Below are 17,222 nucleotides of genomic sequence, written 5' to 3' on the forward strand. Positions count from 1 at the left end.
GCTGTGAGGGAGGCCACCGGGTCACCCATTTATTAATAAAAGCATTTTTTCCCTAAGGGGTGGTGGTGCCCTGGGCACAAAGGGCCGTGGTCCCCCATGTTCATATTTTATAATTCACCCCAGGGAGGTGGTGATCACCAGGGTTGTAGGGGGCCAGGAGGCCCCGCCTATTAAAAAGAGAAAAGTGCCTCTAGGACCTGGCCCATCCTGGGGCTTAGTTATAAACAAGCACAGGACCCCATGCTTGGTTCTTGTTTTTTTTTTATTTGTACCACAGATTTGTGACCCCTTCGTGAATTTTCAGTAACATTTTTAAAAAATATATATTTTTAGCCCTGGGGGCCCCTTTGGGACCACAGCACCAGAGCTAAGGGATCAGGGTGTTCGTACCTTGGCTCATTTTGTAGATTTTTATCATTTTGTTCAGGGACTTGGCTGAAGCCGAGTCCCAAGATGGCTGCCAACATTTCAACAGCTTTGTTGGTAGCCAATCAGATCTGAGCATGAGATCAGGAGGGGTTGCAAATCCTTCATGTCCTTATATTTATACATTGGGATGTTCTTTAATTTCTCTAAAAGTACTGAACAGATTTACACCAAAACAAAAAAGGTCGCTTTCTGGACCAGGACCAACCTTTCTTTACGTCTCTGGTGTAATTCAGTCCAGTAGTTTCAGTGCCATTCCCGTTTCAAATCCCTATGCAAAAATGAATGGGGAAAAAGTGTTTTGGGACCCCCCCTTCTCTTGGCGCCACCCCGGATGGATCACCACAAAGCTTTCCAGAAAGCAGCAAGTAAAAAAATTATTTTATGCAGAAACTAGGTCCTAATTATAACTACCTAGTGGCGACCAGCACTAGGTAATAGCTCTCTCTATGTATCTTAGCTATCTATATATGGCTGTGATCTTCTCATGCAACAGACATGTTGCTTAAAGTAACTTTATAGATATAAAATGGATTGCATGAGACTCCACCTCCTCCTTTGAGACAATTGGGAATTGCAAGTCTAAATCGAGGAGCTTGGAACCACAGGGTGTTTTTTGTGGGAGAAAACAAATGTTTTTGAAATGCAGTGGTAGTTGACAGGTGGAGACTAGAATGATGTGCAAGTTATAGAGGTAAAATGACAGCAGCTGCCAGTTATAACAGTGGTTATGTGAGTTTGAAGAACTGTAGATGCCAATATTTGGGAAGCCTATTGTGTGGGGGGGTGAGAAGACTGAGAATGCTAACTATAAGATGCTCCTGTGATCCAATGAACTGCAGCTGTTGTACGCAATTCACCAGTAAGCTGTGATGAAAAGAAACAATATATGACACATTAAAGCATTCAAAGATTTTGTGTTATGGTTTCTGTGACCTCCGCAATTCCCCAAAATCATTTCATAACTTCTGAGAGCCAATGAACTTTACTTACTGGCAGACCTGAAAAGCCGACAACAGAAGAAATTAGGACAATGGACCCACCGCTGCAAGAAACAAAACAAAGGATGTATTTGTGAAATTTTGAGAAATAGGTACATATTTTATCCAGCAATAGATTTGGAAATGGTTTCTCTTCCCTCTTTCAAAGATATCCTTCTACATTGATACTTAATAAAAGCAATACTTTCAACATGGTCCTTTTAGCTCACCATATACATATCTGAACTTTTCTACAGAGTGTGCCCTAAGCACATCATATCCTACCACCATATTTATAGATTCTTTCCCTCAACATCGTATGTCTACCATCAGTGTCTTTTTCATCACCTGATGCCATTCATCAGTATTTTTCTCTCATTATTTGCTTATTCACCAATTCTCTCTCCCAGGCCCAAAAGCCTTGCTCTCGTGTATGGTAATTTTTTTCTTTTTCAAGTTCCTTCTTCGTTTTCCTTTCCATCTTCCACTTGTATCCTTTGCCTTCCTTTAGCAGTTTGTCTCATTCTCAACCTTATACTTGCTTTCTAAACTTGTCCCTTTTCTATCTTCATCCATACCCCTCGCCCTCATCTCAGTCTCATTCACCCTACATTCTCTTTGGCATAGTTGTTTATTTTTTATTTAGCTTTTTACCAACTTCCTACCCCTGTAACACTTCCCAGCTCTTTCCCCAGCAGAATATCTTCCGCCCACTTTTTCATGACACCTACCCACGGTTCCGCATGTGAGGAAATGCCTCCTGCACCAAGAAAAACATTGCCTTCAAGTTCACGTTCAACGTCTGAAATCACAAAAACAAAAGACACAACGAAGGAAAAACATGGAATGCCATCAATGGCAGCAATTATATGAGCATGGAAAATAAATGGTTCATTCACAAATACGGGGTGCTGCTCTAAAACAGATTGAAGAAAATTGATAATAATGGATAACCCATATGTCCCCTCTGAGCCTCATTCTGTAACATGAAATCTTTACCTGTAATTAACCTGTGCCTTAGCTTGCATATGCAGTATAGGAACAAGAGATATGAATGCATCAAGAAAACAGAAATATTCTATTCAAAAAGGAGAATTTTACGCTATCAAATGGCTTTTTTGTGATAGAGGGTTACTGTAACTTTTGTGACTACTGGCTTAGTATATAAATTTAGTACATCTAATAAGGTAAATATATTTGCACCATAAAGAGCCTACTTTAATTTAAAAAAGCACATTCTAATTGTGATGCACTAATTTTTGAACAATTGTCCAATTTTAATGGCAAAATTTGTTTGATAGCAAAAATCTTAAAATCTGCTCTAAGTAGGGAGATGGGTCTATTTTTGGAGCACAAAATTAGTTTTTGTTTTTGGGAAATCGTGTTATAAAGGAAAAATTCAAATCCATGGTGGTAATATTACTAGTTCTCTGTAGAATTTCTTTATAAACTTTTGCAAGAAATGGATAAAGTTTTATACGACATAATATATCATTCAGTTGGAAAGTCATCCAAAATAGGTATTTGCCTCTTTTAAGTATATTTACTACTATCCCAGCTTCTTTATTAGATATTTCTAATGATTTTAATGACTCATATTCTTGAGCTGCAAGGAGAAGGCACGCTCAGGATCAAGAGTTGGTGTTTCCTTTCTATATAGTAGTTTATAATAATCAATAAATACAAGGCCCGATGGACAAAGGTGGAGTTAGACCAAAAGTCTAACTTACTACTTTCGGTATTCATAAAGGGACTTATGAGTTGTATATTTAGAACTGCAGAGTTTCTGCACTTGGGGTGGAATCCCCGCACTTGGGGTGGAATCTACGTAGTTGGGGTGGAATCTCAGCAGTCGGTCCAGAATCGCTGCAGTTGGGGTTGAATCTCCAAAGTTGGGGCAGAATATCTGCAGTTGGGGCAGAACGCAAAACATTGAAGAGAGCAATCATTGATGTATGTCCCAACACATATGCCCAGATATACACATCATAAAATATATGACATCTAGTTGAACAACCAACATAGCACAACATTCTCCATTGAAAATATAAAATAGCTTCATGTAAGCACTGGGTATTTACAATTGTGTATGTGTGGGGTGTGTACTGGAGTGGTAACTGTTCTTTCAAAAACACACATCACTACAAGAGAGTAGAAAAAGATGTAAGATACTATACCAAAAACCTATACATCTGAGCGTTCAAGTGGCAGCTAGAACATCACAAGTTCTACAAAGCATCTCTTCTACAATTGCACATTTAACTCATAGTCATAGGTCGTGTAATGCCTCATTTAACTCATAGTCATCGGTCGTGTAATGCCGTGTAATGTCTTCCACAGACAAATTGTGAATGTAATATACAACTGTACTTTATGCTTGCATCAGATTCTGAGCTGCTTAAATAGAAGAGAGCATCTTTACACACGTTTGCCACATACACTGGTAGGAAGGTAAAGGGTGCCAGGGATTTCTACCTCTTTTCCCACTTCCCATGTGTGGTTGGTGCAATTGATTGCAGTCATGTGGCACTTCAGACACCTCGCCAAAATGCATACATCTTTCTCAACAGACACTCCTGGCATTCCATCCAAGTGAAGGGACTGTGTGATGCCAGTGGCTGTTTTACAGATATGCATGTAGAGTTCTCTGGTAGTTCCCAGGTAGTAGTAGAAGTGTGGCTCAATGGTTAGAGCGGCAGACCCTGATGCAGAAATCTGGCCTGGGACCAGGGTTCAATTCCCACCTTGGCGGGTCTTGGGCTCAATTTCCTTGGACCTGATAATTCTCACATCGGTGCCTAATCTAATTCATGGGTCCCACTCTGTAACTCTGGGCAATAGCTTGCTTAATCTCCACAACGTCCCCAACAGTGCTGGGATACCTGGCTTCACTTTGGAGGTTGCCCAAGAGTGGGCACCTCACAGGGAAAAGCCAGGAGGGGTTCCATAGCGGTATGTGCACAGTGCCTTGAGACCCTAATGGGTGAGTAGTGTGCTATACAAGTATGAAGTTTACAGTTTACTACATATTGGACAGGTCACCTCTTGCCCAGCGGCTGGAAGCAGGACAAATGTGGTTTCTGGGTAAGTACTCAAGCAACAGACACATTTGTGTAAGTTACATTTTTTTTACACCCATCCATTACAATTTAATATTTCTCTTGACATGTACATGACACCAACAGACACTGCATGTATAATTTTGTATATTAGTAACCTACAAATTCAAAGGAACATGCACCAAAATGTCTCTGTTTTCCTGCTCAGTTGAGGCTGCTTATGCACTCTACTTTCATTTCCTCACACCATGCAGATGTGCAATCACTGTACCTCAGCGTTGTCACAATAGGGCACACATGCGTCCACGAACCACCATAGGGCATACTTTTGGATTCTTAAAGTCGCAATTCAGATGTCTTGACAATACAGGGGGTTTGCTGCTGTACTTCCCTGAAGTATTGGGCCAGATAATAGTAGCGTGTTGTGTCTTGCACATGGCTGTACATCAGGACTTATACATACCACCTAGGTCTGAATCTAGGGAACAGGGCTATTTTCCAACACAGATGGCAGGGTAAGCAGGTGCATAAACAGATGGCTGAAACTTTTTTCTCTTGGGCCACTAGTTGTATTGCGGCCTTTATGTGATTGCACAGTCTGTTGTCAACGATGATTGGTGGAGATTTCACAGTCTGTTCATATATACCATCCTGGCCGTATATAATTTGAGCACCTTCTCAGTTAGGATGCTCAATTCAAGGTTAACTAAACAGAGCAGCAGGATGGCAGAGGATATTGCTTGGAGGTGAGGATCGCTCAAAAGGACCATAACTGTCAGCTAGCAACTTCCTGTATTGGACTTCATGCTTTTTATTTTCTGTTTGTCATTTACTGTATAATATCTTTGGATTCTTGCAAACAATATTTAAGACTATGAGTCTCTTCAATAAAGTAATTTTTAAGTGTACTTACCAGGGTCTACCATCCAGCCTGTTTGTTGTGCCTGACCATATGACACACCTTAAGTGGAACAGAGATGACTGTAGTACCTGTTTTTCTGGCCAACCTCACAGGGGCTAACATGATATGAGTGTATTTAGTTTACATTCTAGTTGACACACATAATGTACAACATATCCTAATTCAGGGCACATTTGAGACTATTGATGTCTTCTGTGTAAATATCTACAGGTTTTCGGATTACAATTTAGTAAATGAGACCCTCGTCTGGCTATATTTATGTACCAGTCTGTGCTGGTGGTATGGGTTGATGGGCCCCATAATGTTGCCTCCCTGCTCCAGGGAGTGAATCTACTCAGCTGAATGTGGCAATAAAAATAAGAAGTCAACAGACAAAACTGACACATGATGATTATGTACAACTGTTCACATATTTACTCAATTGCATTTACCATACAAATGTGATGGTTACTAAATCAGACACATTTTCTAGTGCTACATACCAGTGTAAAATGAAATCACCAGCAGTGGTGGGCCACTATTTGTAAATGAGGAATTGGAAGTTAATATTCCCATCACAATAGATTCTGGGAATTGTAGTGCACTTGCCAAAATGAGACACATGAGTGACAAAATCACCATGATTATTTGCAACAAATCTGAAGTGGCTTGCATAGTTACATTTGCAGTGTATTGTACACATTTATCATTTTAATTCATTGTTTACATCAAATTACCTTGCACCACATTAGGGTCTTCATTCATAAGCAGCCCATGCAGCAGGTGGGGGTACATGATGGAGAGGACATCCTTCTCAAATGGGGTGGGACAGAGACGGGTTCTAATTTCCCCCCCAAGAGATCACTTGTCACGTCTATCCTGGTGAACTTCTCCTTCACTCACCTCCTCTCATCCTGCCACTTCTTTTTGATGTCTGTAATGATCTGGACATCCTTCTCTAGTGCACTGACTTCAGTGGCCAGCTGCGGCCATAGGGCTGCTTTCTGTGTTGCACAGCCGAGGTATAGAATTAGACCATGCAGTTTTTTGCAGTTCCTCACTACAAATGTTACAGTCATATTGGTGTCCTCCTCGGTGTAGTTCTTCTTCCTCCTCACATGTAGCACGGTGATGGTAAGATGTGTATGTCGAAGTGGAAAAAACAGACCTTGGATGTTTGCTGCTTTTATGTGGTTTGTAGTGCATGCACTGCCGGTATATGAAATTACACTTACTCTGCCCCAACTGTGGAGATTTCCCCTCAGGTGCAGAGGTTCTGGACTTGGGGTGGAGATGCTGCCCCGACTATGGCGATTGCTCCCTGAGTGCAGAGAATCCATCCCAGGTACGGAACTCTGCAGTCGTAAAGATACGACTCGGAAGTCCCTTTGGACATACTGAAAGTAAAAAGGTTAGGCTTTTGGTCTAGCTTTACCTTTGTGAATCGGGCCCACATTGTTTATATATTTGTCATGCAGAATTATTTGTCCAAAATTATTAGTAACTGACACAATGATATAGGATTAACTTCTTTGTTCAATTTTTTAACTAAACGTTTACTATAACTTTAACCACTCTCCAGTAGCTTTGCTTACACATCGTACCATATATCACACTTTATAATTAATCAGATCATTAAATTGAATCCTAATTTCAGTAAGATGACTTAGAACATGTTTATCCTCATAATTAATTTCTAAAACACCTGGTGGAAAAGTTAAAATCTAATTCTAATCAAAGTTCATTTAACTCTCTTTCCCCTTTGAATAATCAGCTACCAAAGGAACACATTTTTAGAATTGTGTGTTACAGAAACATTGACTACAGTAGCTATATTATTACTTTAATATTCAGTGATGTCTCTCTGGACAGTGAATAACAGTTTCTGGTTTTTCAAACAGAACAGCTCATGACTTTGTTTATAGTTTTAATGAAACCATTTAATGAACAATTAACAGTTTCTAGCACAGCCTTACTAGTGCAAATCTGAAATTAGAATATTTCTAATTTCTATATATTTAGTGACTGCTCTAGATGGGATATATCTTGACACATCCAACATCCAGAGACTACGCTGCTGAATTGTTGCTTCTTCTCTCAAACACTATTGCCTCAGTGCCACAAGCAGTAAACATTATAGAAATGATCAGCTAGGGCACAAGTTACAAACTCATTCTGTCTAAAATAATAATCTTCTCAATCTCAAAATCATTACATTTCTTCCTAAAGTTATCTGGGTTTACACATTGAAATTGTCACTTCAAAGATTTTAATATTTATTGCACAGGACACTATATATAAAAGGATCCAGGATGGATTGTACTAGACAGGCTAACTTTAACCCACCTTAAGGGGTAATAGAAATGTTTTTAAAATTAATATTCTGCCCACGTTTTTATACTACATGATGTGTACACTACATTTGAGGAACAATGCAGAATATAAATTGTCTGAGGATCTCCAATGGAGTCAGGGGAAAAACCTACATTATCATGGGAAAAGCTTAGATGGGATAGAAATAGAATGGCTTCAGATTCCCTGAATTATCTCCCTAGACTTTATTTTACTCTGGGGCAATATCTGAATGGGGAAGACCATGATAGTTACTGGATAAAATCTAGCACCTTGAAACCTTTGAGTGTTGTTGCATTATTAAATTCATACAGAGTGCACACTAGAGCCAAAACTCACCAAACTTACTGTATCAAATATTTTACTTTAAGTACAAGCACTCATGGAGTTACAACAAGAAGTATACCTTCATAAACAACCTACAAACTGGAGACAACTAGCTATTAAGTACCAAAGATGTTTCATCTTTTGTGCTCTTGGATTTGAGATGAAATACTTCAGATAGAGAACGTCTAGTGTAATGGATTTCAGTTGAATGTTATCCATTTAAAATTGAAACACAAGCTGCAACCTTGTAAAAATAGAAGATGCATTATTTTGAAAATCTTGTTCATTTGTGACTATTTGGCTCCCCACTGATATTTGTAAGCACTAAGTAAAAACAAGATATTGAGAGCTAAAGTACCTTTTGAGGATTTATCTGTGAGAGCTTTAAAGAATACATAGAGTTTGGATCTTGAGGAACAAATAACAAATACTTTATGTTAGTCTAAAATGTGAAATACCAAATGTATTTCTCGGGTTGCCTCAGAATAACATTTACACTGCAAACAATCCTCACAAAATTATAGCTGCTACTGAAGCTTTTCAGATTGGGACTGTTGGATAATAAATGTTGGGATGTTAGGTTCTTGGTGTTTAGATGTTAAATGAATGCAAAAGGGTAAAGAAGTTTTGGACAGTGATCTTTGAAGGGATCTCATTGGTTTGGGAAGTTCAAATGACATTCTCTGTAACATTGATAACTCAGGGTTATCATGCTCAAATGGATTTACTGAATAATCGTCCTAAGAAATTGCTATGAAAAGCACTGATAAGTGCAAAGAGGATCATTTTGAGAATATGGAAGAGCAGTGGCCAATTAACAAGGGCAAATTGATTACTGAAATGTTCCAAGAATAAATTGAAAAGGCTTTATATAAAAAAAGGAACAGACTAGATAATTGAGAACATACAGAACAATGTGTTGCATATTGTACAATACATGCTATTGTGTGCTATTATTTACTTCTGTTTGTCATATTTTTGAGAGGTCACATAATGAACCTTGTGAGTTACCTCGGCATCCTGAGAGGTCACTTAATGAACCTGTTGAGTATCCTCACCCTTGTGAGTCTTTATAGCGGCAGGAGACTGAACTGCTACTGGAAACAGTATCCTCAAGTGAGCTTGAAGCAGTTGATTTTCATCCATCTGGCTTCTTCAGTCATGCAGATAGAGAAATTTGTCTGGGTGTTTGGCATCTTGTTGGAGAGGGACAGGACGATCTGGTTGACATCAGCATAGGATATGTAAGTCTTTTGTACATATTTGTAATTTTAATATGGTGTACCTGATGGTTGCCTTACGGGAAGACAGTAGATCTGTGCTGATAAGGAGGCAAACCAATGATAAAAGTTGTAGACCTGATTACTCGTAATAGAAATTTATGATAAAGGCAGGTGAGCTCAATTGTGAAAACCATATGTTAAAGCCAGTAGGCATTTAAGTGTATATTAATACTACTCTGCATTAATGCGGATAGGTATTTAGTTACATGGGATCTTTTGTTACGTGGAATCTCACAGTTTACCATAGTGCAAAAGGGTTCTGGTGTTGGCTACATGATCTGACAAACCACGGGTATAGATTTGTACTGTTAGAATCCTTGTTAGGCCCTCTTAAGAGAGATAAAATGTTGCTATGCCCACTGCAATTTTGCACATATCTGCAATTTTTTGACTGTATGCCTGATGGGTGCCTTGTGGGAAAGCATACGCTCAGTGTTGGAGGCCTCAGTGGGTTATGGTGATAAGTCAATGATAATAGATATTGTCTCATTGGTCCACTGCGAAAAATATTTCTGTTGCATTAGGCCTGAAATATTTATTATGAAAAGAATATGTTAACGTAAATAGGCATTTAAGGGTGGATTTATATTTTTCTGCATTAAAACATACACATAGGTATTTTGTTACATGAAATGTCATTGATTACTTTTATGGAGAATGATTTTGGTGTTTGTGTGTGCCTCTGACAAACCATAGTGGCAGAAAGATTTCACTGTAAAGGTTATAGCTAAGGTCTCTTCTTAGTTGTCTTCTTCGATCTTATAGTAAAAGAAATCTCTAAATAATATATACCTCTGTGTAAAAAACATATAGCAATATACATACATTGAGGACTGCTGGGTCTGGTCTACTCTGTTCTGCAATTGGTGTTTCTGAGTGTCATTTACACTTAGCTTCCATTCATGACAGTGAATTGCAAGGGGTAATGGTTCAGTCCACATTAGCCATTGGCTTTATTGCCCAGTGAATGGCGGCATTTACTGATTACAAGGGGAACATCCAGTGTCAGGGTTGTTTTGACAGTCCTTTAATTTTTAATTTTCTCCTTTTAAGTTCCCCTTTTATTTATTTGCTTCTTCTCTTTTTATTCCAAAGTTTCTTAAAGGGATACTAATGCTCTCCAGTCAGTGGTAACTGGTTGCTTGCTTACCTCTAATTTTATCTGCAGTATGGCAACCACACAACGCCACTTACTCTAAACCAGGGGACCATTATATAATGCTGTTGTCTGCACTGAGTCATTATTTTGCCATTCCAAGATGGCCATCACTTTGGGTCCATATGTTGCGGTAATGCTTGTAGTTTAAAATAACAATAGACTATTAACAACACCTTTGCAATATGAACACCCACTGCCACATTTTAATTCATTATTACAAACACATGCCTGCCATGTTTAGACAGCAGCATGTTAACTTTTTTCCTTGTATTCTTTTAATTTAGCTTGCATTTGTTGTGCCATATTGTGGTTATGTGAGAGGGTGAATGCAAGTGTGAGTCAGTGGATGGATGAATGGATTTATGAGTGCATATATTATTGATAGAGTGCATGTATGATGACTTATTGGGTGATTGAACCCATAAATTACACAAATGTCTTATTCATTCATACGCCAGACCTATTGGCATTTTCAGTCTTGTCGTTTCTTGGCATTGCCAGTGCTTGTTGTTTCAGGGAATTACAATTTTGCCCAGACCAATGCAAGTTCCTGGGAAAATGATCCTCCCCCATGCTTCTTTTACAACTTCACTCTAAGCTTTTCAATATTGGTATTGAATGCATCACTGCATTCTTTAGAAATATATAGGACACCACAGGCAAGATAAGGGTTGTAGCTAGACTTTGCAAAGACAGTAAGCTGACACACTTGTTCTCAGAAATTTGCCTGTTCCTTGGATGCCTTGCAAAAAGAAAACTCATGTTTGCTTAGCATGCATTCAGAGGGGAGTCCGGAGAAATGGGGTAAGAATGTCATGAGGCATGAGAAGATTCCCTTTAAAAACAAGCATTGGCAAAGCCAATTGACGTGGCATTGACTCAGCCCTTTGGTTTTGTTGATGTTTGTTTTGTTTTGTCATGGTTTCTGTAAAATTGTATTGTGGAGGAAACTTCCAGACAATCGTCAATCCAAAAGAAATTAGCTGAAAACAAGAATATTGTTTTTGTATCAAAGTAGTTCAGGACCCTGAAGGGAATGGAGTTGTGTAGATGTGCTTCTTTGTGAAAAGGCACAATGAAGTCACTCACAGTGAAGGATGGCAAAGGATGAAATTGGAATTACACAACAATAGAGCAATGCATGAAAAGAGCATGATGAAAGGCCCTACAAGTAAGTATATAATTTTAGTGGCATCAAAAGAACTTGGGTAATTGCGAAACTAAAAACTCTTTGGCAATGCTGAAAGTTATGCCCCTCTGTTGCACTTTTTGAATTTTGGGAAAACTTGTGCTTGTTATATTAGGCCTGAATTGATTATGGTGAAAAGCCAATGATCAAGGGTAAGGCAGCATTGTCGTGGGACAGTTTGAAGTCAGAGCACACAAGTGGCTGATTCAGTGCACCCTCCTGCCCCATCCACTGGAGCCAAGTAGCATCTGGGTGGCCACTGCCTGCCATATTACAAGTCAGGAGGAGAAAGGTCCACTGCCACTGGAGACTTTGTATATGACAGTTTAAGGGGTTAGACAGTGGAAATCATAAACCTGGTGTACTCACCATAGAAGCAATGTGTTGGTTTTTTAAGCTGTAAATAAGTTAGTAGCTGAACTAGGACGTCACATTATCTGTGTCCTCTTCCACCAAAAAATGCAGCAGGGTTAAATTTCAAACAAATTAAGGCAACCTTGCATGCTGTGGTTATTGTGGTTGCCCCTACCGCTGCCCACAGAGAGAAGAGGGGAGGGTAAGGTGGTAAAAGAACTGAGCACTTTTTGAAGCTGTATATGGCACTGTGAAAGCCAGAGTATCCAAGTGGGTTGCACTTGAGACCCCTGTTACTTTACCGCATCCCACTCTTCTTCTGTTGTCTCCAAGATGTCCTTGCTTTGTGGATCAAGAACTGCACTTGAGAACAGATAGTCAATCCCTCCATATTTGTCCAAGGCCTGCACCAAAAACAAAATCAGACAAAAGGAGGAGCATGTTTCTTCAAATACCACTCAATATTTTATCAACATAGCATCAAACACACTCACATTGGATTGGTCAAATCATGTACCATTCACCAGTGAATAGGTCTTTCTCAAGGAAGACAATGGAGTGCTCAAACAATCAATTAGATTCAAATATGCAGATATCCATGAAACATCTGAGCAGGATGGAAGGAAAAAGCGTCTGCCTTATAGCTAAAAGAAACAGTAATACTAGAAAAATAATAAGATATTCGTGTCCTGTTCAATCTTTATAACTCAGATATCTTTGAAATAATCAGCACTATTAAATGAACACTATATAAAAAATATCCAAATCCTAGTGCTCACAAAGTATAAATGTAAGCAAAATTAGGTTGAAAAAAATGGACGTTCGTTCGTTTCACAGAGTCCATCAACATTAAGCCTCACGGTACACTACTCCAGAGACCTTGTTGACTGACTAGTCAATTAAAAATTTTGCAATCCCCTAAAGTCCATACACATTCATCTGTTCCATGTGATCGAAGGATGACATTTCCACCTTAAGTAATCCTTAATGTTCACAAGTGATCCAGTAAGATTTCCTAACTAGGTCTTCCTCCAGCATTCCATGTATAGCCTGATAACTCATCTTGTATTTTGTGAGTGGTGCAGTGGGTGATGCCAGATGCATTAACTGTGGCCTTCGTTTTGAACCCCAAAGGCATACTTGGGACTTTCCCTAACGTCTCATGGTTCATCATGACCTCCTCCACCAGTGCTGAGTTTCTCTTCAATGATGTGTTTCTTTCTTTTGGCATTGACCTCTTTTCTGCTCTGGCCTGAGATAGGATTTTTAGAGTCTAACACTTTTTATGTCAATAGTGGTCTCTCCTGCACTGTTATCCGACCCCTGCAGGGCTCACAAATGTATGGAAGAGCTGTAATTTCATCAGCATAGCTATAGTAGCAATTAGCAGTTTCAACATTTACAATTTGCTAATTTGAAATCCACTGTTTATGAATGGTTAGCACTATATATGGTAGCAAAGTCTGATTTTTTTTTTTTTTTTCTCTTTTTCATCTGTATGTAACATTCAGTTATTTTCTGAAATTTGCTATAGTTTTTGCTTGGACATCACACAACATTGAATTTACTGTTCATAGACCTCAGTATGTTATTCTGGACAGTTTTGTCCTCAATTAAGTAATTTCACATGGTACAGGGATGTTATCAATGATGTTTTAGGACGTCATGAGTGATATATTATATAAAGTCATGCACAGTACATGGTGAATGCACAAGTTATAGTTACTTTAGAGCACAAATTATAGTACATGATTTAACTATAACTCCTGAATTTCAGTGGTTTTGTTAATTTAAAACAGTATGTTTTAACTGCCATTTTCACTGACCTATAATGTTTCTTTAATCTTTAATTTATTAGTGAATTTCTGTTTTGTTTCATGCAAAATAAGGTATTATTACCAAATCAAACTATAACTTCACTTTAACCTTTGTTTTTTGTGAAATTCTAGGGTTTTCTAACATAAAGCAAGATTTTAGTATCATACCTTACTTCTATTTCATGCTGTGCATGGCCTTTGTGCTAACGCATTTTGAGGTTGGCAACCGAGTCTGGCCTATAACCAGGCCTTCATCCAGCCCTTCACATGCAGGCAACCTCAAGCCGAGTACGGCGTTTGGCTATGCTCAGCCTGGGTTTGTCTGTGGTCCAGACCCTGCGCCTAACAACCACTGATGCCCAATCCCCCTGCTGACCCAAACCGTGCGAAGAAGGGAGTTGGCTGAAGGGCCTGCGAGCTAACCCCGCAGGCATGCATGGCTAATTTTAAGGTGGGTTATTTTAAATTAGGCGGCGCTACTGACTGTTAAAGGGTTAGAACACCAAAATATAAAAAGTGGGGCTATTGGTTTTAAAGGGGTCAGAATAGCAACATATATAAAGCACATGTATTGTCTCTGTAAAATCATGTTCAATATTTATAACAAAACGTATATTTCATTAGCTCACCCAATTCAATGTTTAATTAAAGTGATGGTGATGGTGATGGTCTTTAAAAATGTAATAAAGCTTTACTACAAAAAATCCACACACCTTTGAGTCTTTTTAAAACATTTTTTAAGATGCAAAATACAACTATCAAACTGACCACAAGTGCATAACGTTCCAGCTAGGATTGCTTTGAAACATTTGGTAAGTCCTCCGGGGCTCATGAATTCAATGACCCAGGAGACATACTGCTGCACTCCCTGCAGCACCCCACAACATTAACAAATTCTTGTGATGCAGAACAGAAGTCAGGCCCAAGGGTGGATTGGACCACTTTGTTGGCCATGGCTGTACTGTTTGCCTACTGGGATACACCTGTGAGCACGTTAAAGTTAAGAGCTGCACACATGGAGTCCACAGTGCTATGGGTTTCTTTTAGCACCTAGATTGGGCACTCTTATTTTAGCTCTAGGCCCGTCGTCTGTGCCCTTTCACATACATACACCTTTAATCAGTTTTATACATTTTTATTATATTTTAGTACAGCTCACTTTTCAGGTTAGTTGTTTTTATATTTTAATCAATTGCATTACTGAGAAAGCGTAGTTGTTCATGTTTTACATTTATCAGTCCTTTGTTCTCATTTCACTGTATGTCTTGCTCAAGTCTGTCATGTTCTGTACATAATAGTACACGATAGCTTACTTAGTATTATCACTCTAAGAATTAGAGCCAGCTCTCAAACCATAGACATATTATCACGTCAGGCCTGTTCTTAGAACACAACATGTTTTGTTACATATGCATCATTTAGGCCTAGGGAGGCACAAGGAGGGTAGAGGACATTCCAGCCATGGGCATCTGAGAGCAACAGAGAACAGGCAGAGCTTTACCACCTTTCAATTGTGGGGTCAGAGCTCACTCCACAGACCAGGAGAGGCAGAAGGGCTAACCCCTCTATGCTCTCAGGTTTAGACATTAGTCTTTAGGTAGGAATCACTAGATTCATGATTCAATCAAGATGTTGGGACTGTTCAGATGTTTTACTCTAATGGTCACAATCAACACTGTATTATGTTTCATATCACAGCTCATGTTTTTTATCATTAGATGCAATTGCTTCAATAAATATATTGTGGGCAGTGACTCTGCTAGACAGTGCAGCAGAGGTCATAGTAGTTTGCCAGAATCTTCAGGAGCTTCTGGATGTGACAACAACTGACAACAACTGACTTCCTTGAAGTGAAACAGCAGACCGGCGCGTCTCCTCAACCATCAGAGTTTGCATACTAAAAATTGAAGAAAGTAACCTTCTAGGGAAATAAGAATACTAAGTTAGTACATACTATTGGCAGATAAAGATTGGCCACCTGAATTCATCCTTACACTCCCACAGAGGGAAGATGTTGTTTTGCCTTCTTTCTTAGTCCTTGTTCCTGATACAGTAAAAGAAGCTTATGTTGCAGATGGGGTTTTGGTGCAGGCTCAAGTGCTGCACCAAAACCATGTGGGGTGGGATAGGTATTCCCCCTACCACGTTATTCTGATAATATCCAATCCACAGATACAACCTCAATATCTCATTGAACTTGTGGGTAAATCACCAGTGAGGTAAATTCACAACTTGAATACCAAGGACTTTTTGAACTCTGCTTCTCTTCTATGAATAACCCCTTGTTTCCTATAGCTAAGGCAGACCATTCATATAAAATGGTCTTAGATTATCGACACTTCAGCAGTCAAACACGCACATTTGCTATACAAAACTCACATAGCACAGCACTAAAGATCACCATAGCGCGCAAAAAATACAAAACAACCTTGGATATTTCCAATGTTTTTTCTGCCAAATCTAGCACCTGAAAGCCAGGATCCATTGCATTCTCTGTTTTGAGTTCTCAAAGAAGATTTTGCTGTTTACCTTAAGGGTATAAGAACAGTCCAGGCTTGTTCTCAGCCCGTGTGACATCAATGTTGCATGATATTGATTCTGTGGCATTGTTTTACATTGATGACATCTATCTGACAAACAGTATGACCTAAACGCACACCTAGCCAGGGTGGATTGGGTTGTTTTGGGATTTGCCGCATAGGGCTATAAATTTCAAGAAAATAAAGATTGCTTTTCTGAGTGCTCCATTTTCCAGATACCAACTATCAAATGCGGAAAAGAGCCTGGCTCCTCAATTCGTGTTGACGGCGTCATAGGAAATAACGGCTGACAGTGGGACTTCAGCCAAGCAGATTTGGCTGACAGTGGCACTTCCCACCAAGCACATTTGGATGTGCCTTACTGCCAAGCAAAAAGTGGCGGTCCGACCTCTACTTGCAGGATCAAGGTTAAAGGGGGACAACTCACATTTTCTCCTGTTTCAACCTACTTTTCCAGCTGGGCATGACTGGATAGGACTGTCCGTCACTGCTGCCACTGGACCACGTAAAAAAACACCCCAACTATTATTATGGTGTCAGCAATCATTGCCAAATTAATGCTGGCACCATAGTGATGGTGATTGTACTGTCATTGTGGTGCCAGTATTCAATTGACAATGAATTCTGGCACCATAATAACAGCTGTGTATGTATGCGATAAGTGTTGTGTACCAGTCTGTCCCCATCTGTGTCTGACCCACTAATGTCACAGTCATTTAAACAAGCATTGGCAAAGCCAATAGCTCTCACCCATGTGAGAGCTATTGGCTTTGTCAAAGCTTTTATTTTTATTTTAAAGATGCTGCACAGTATGTGTCCTGATGGTGTACGGTCA

The 17,222-nt window shown here is 39.3% G+C and overlaps 1 protein-coding gene across 1 annotated transcript in view; it reads right to left on the reverse strand.

The window, feature by feature from the left end:
* Positions 1-17,222, reverse strand: part of LOC138265063 (dehydrogenase/reductase SDR family member 4-like) — a 93,205-nt gene that overhangs the window by 60,569 nt on the left and 15,414 nt on the right. The window contains exons 3-5 of the mRNA XM_069212612.1: positions 12,333-12,434; positions 2,138-2,208; positions 1,420-1,471 (exon numbers count right to left, since the gene is read on the reverse strand). Coding sequence (XP_069068713.1) covers positions 1,420-1,471; positions 2,138-2,208; positions 12,333-12,434 — 225 coding nt within the window. The remainder of the gene's footprint in view (positions 1-1,419; positions 1,472-2,137; positions 2,209-12,332; positions 12,435-17,222) is intronic.

This window comes from Pleurodeles waltl, chromosome 11 (genome assembly GCF_031143425.1).
Source record: "Pleurodeles waltl isolate 20211129_DDA chromosome 11, aPleWal1.hap1.20221129, whole genome shotgun sequence".
NCBI classification, from domain to species: Eukaryota; Metazoa; Chordata; class Amphibia; order Caudata; family Salamandridae; genus Pleurodeles; species Pleurodeles waltl.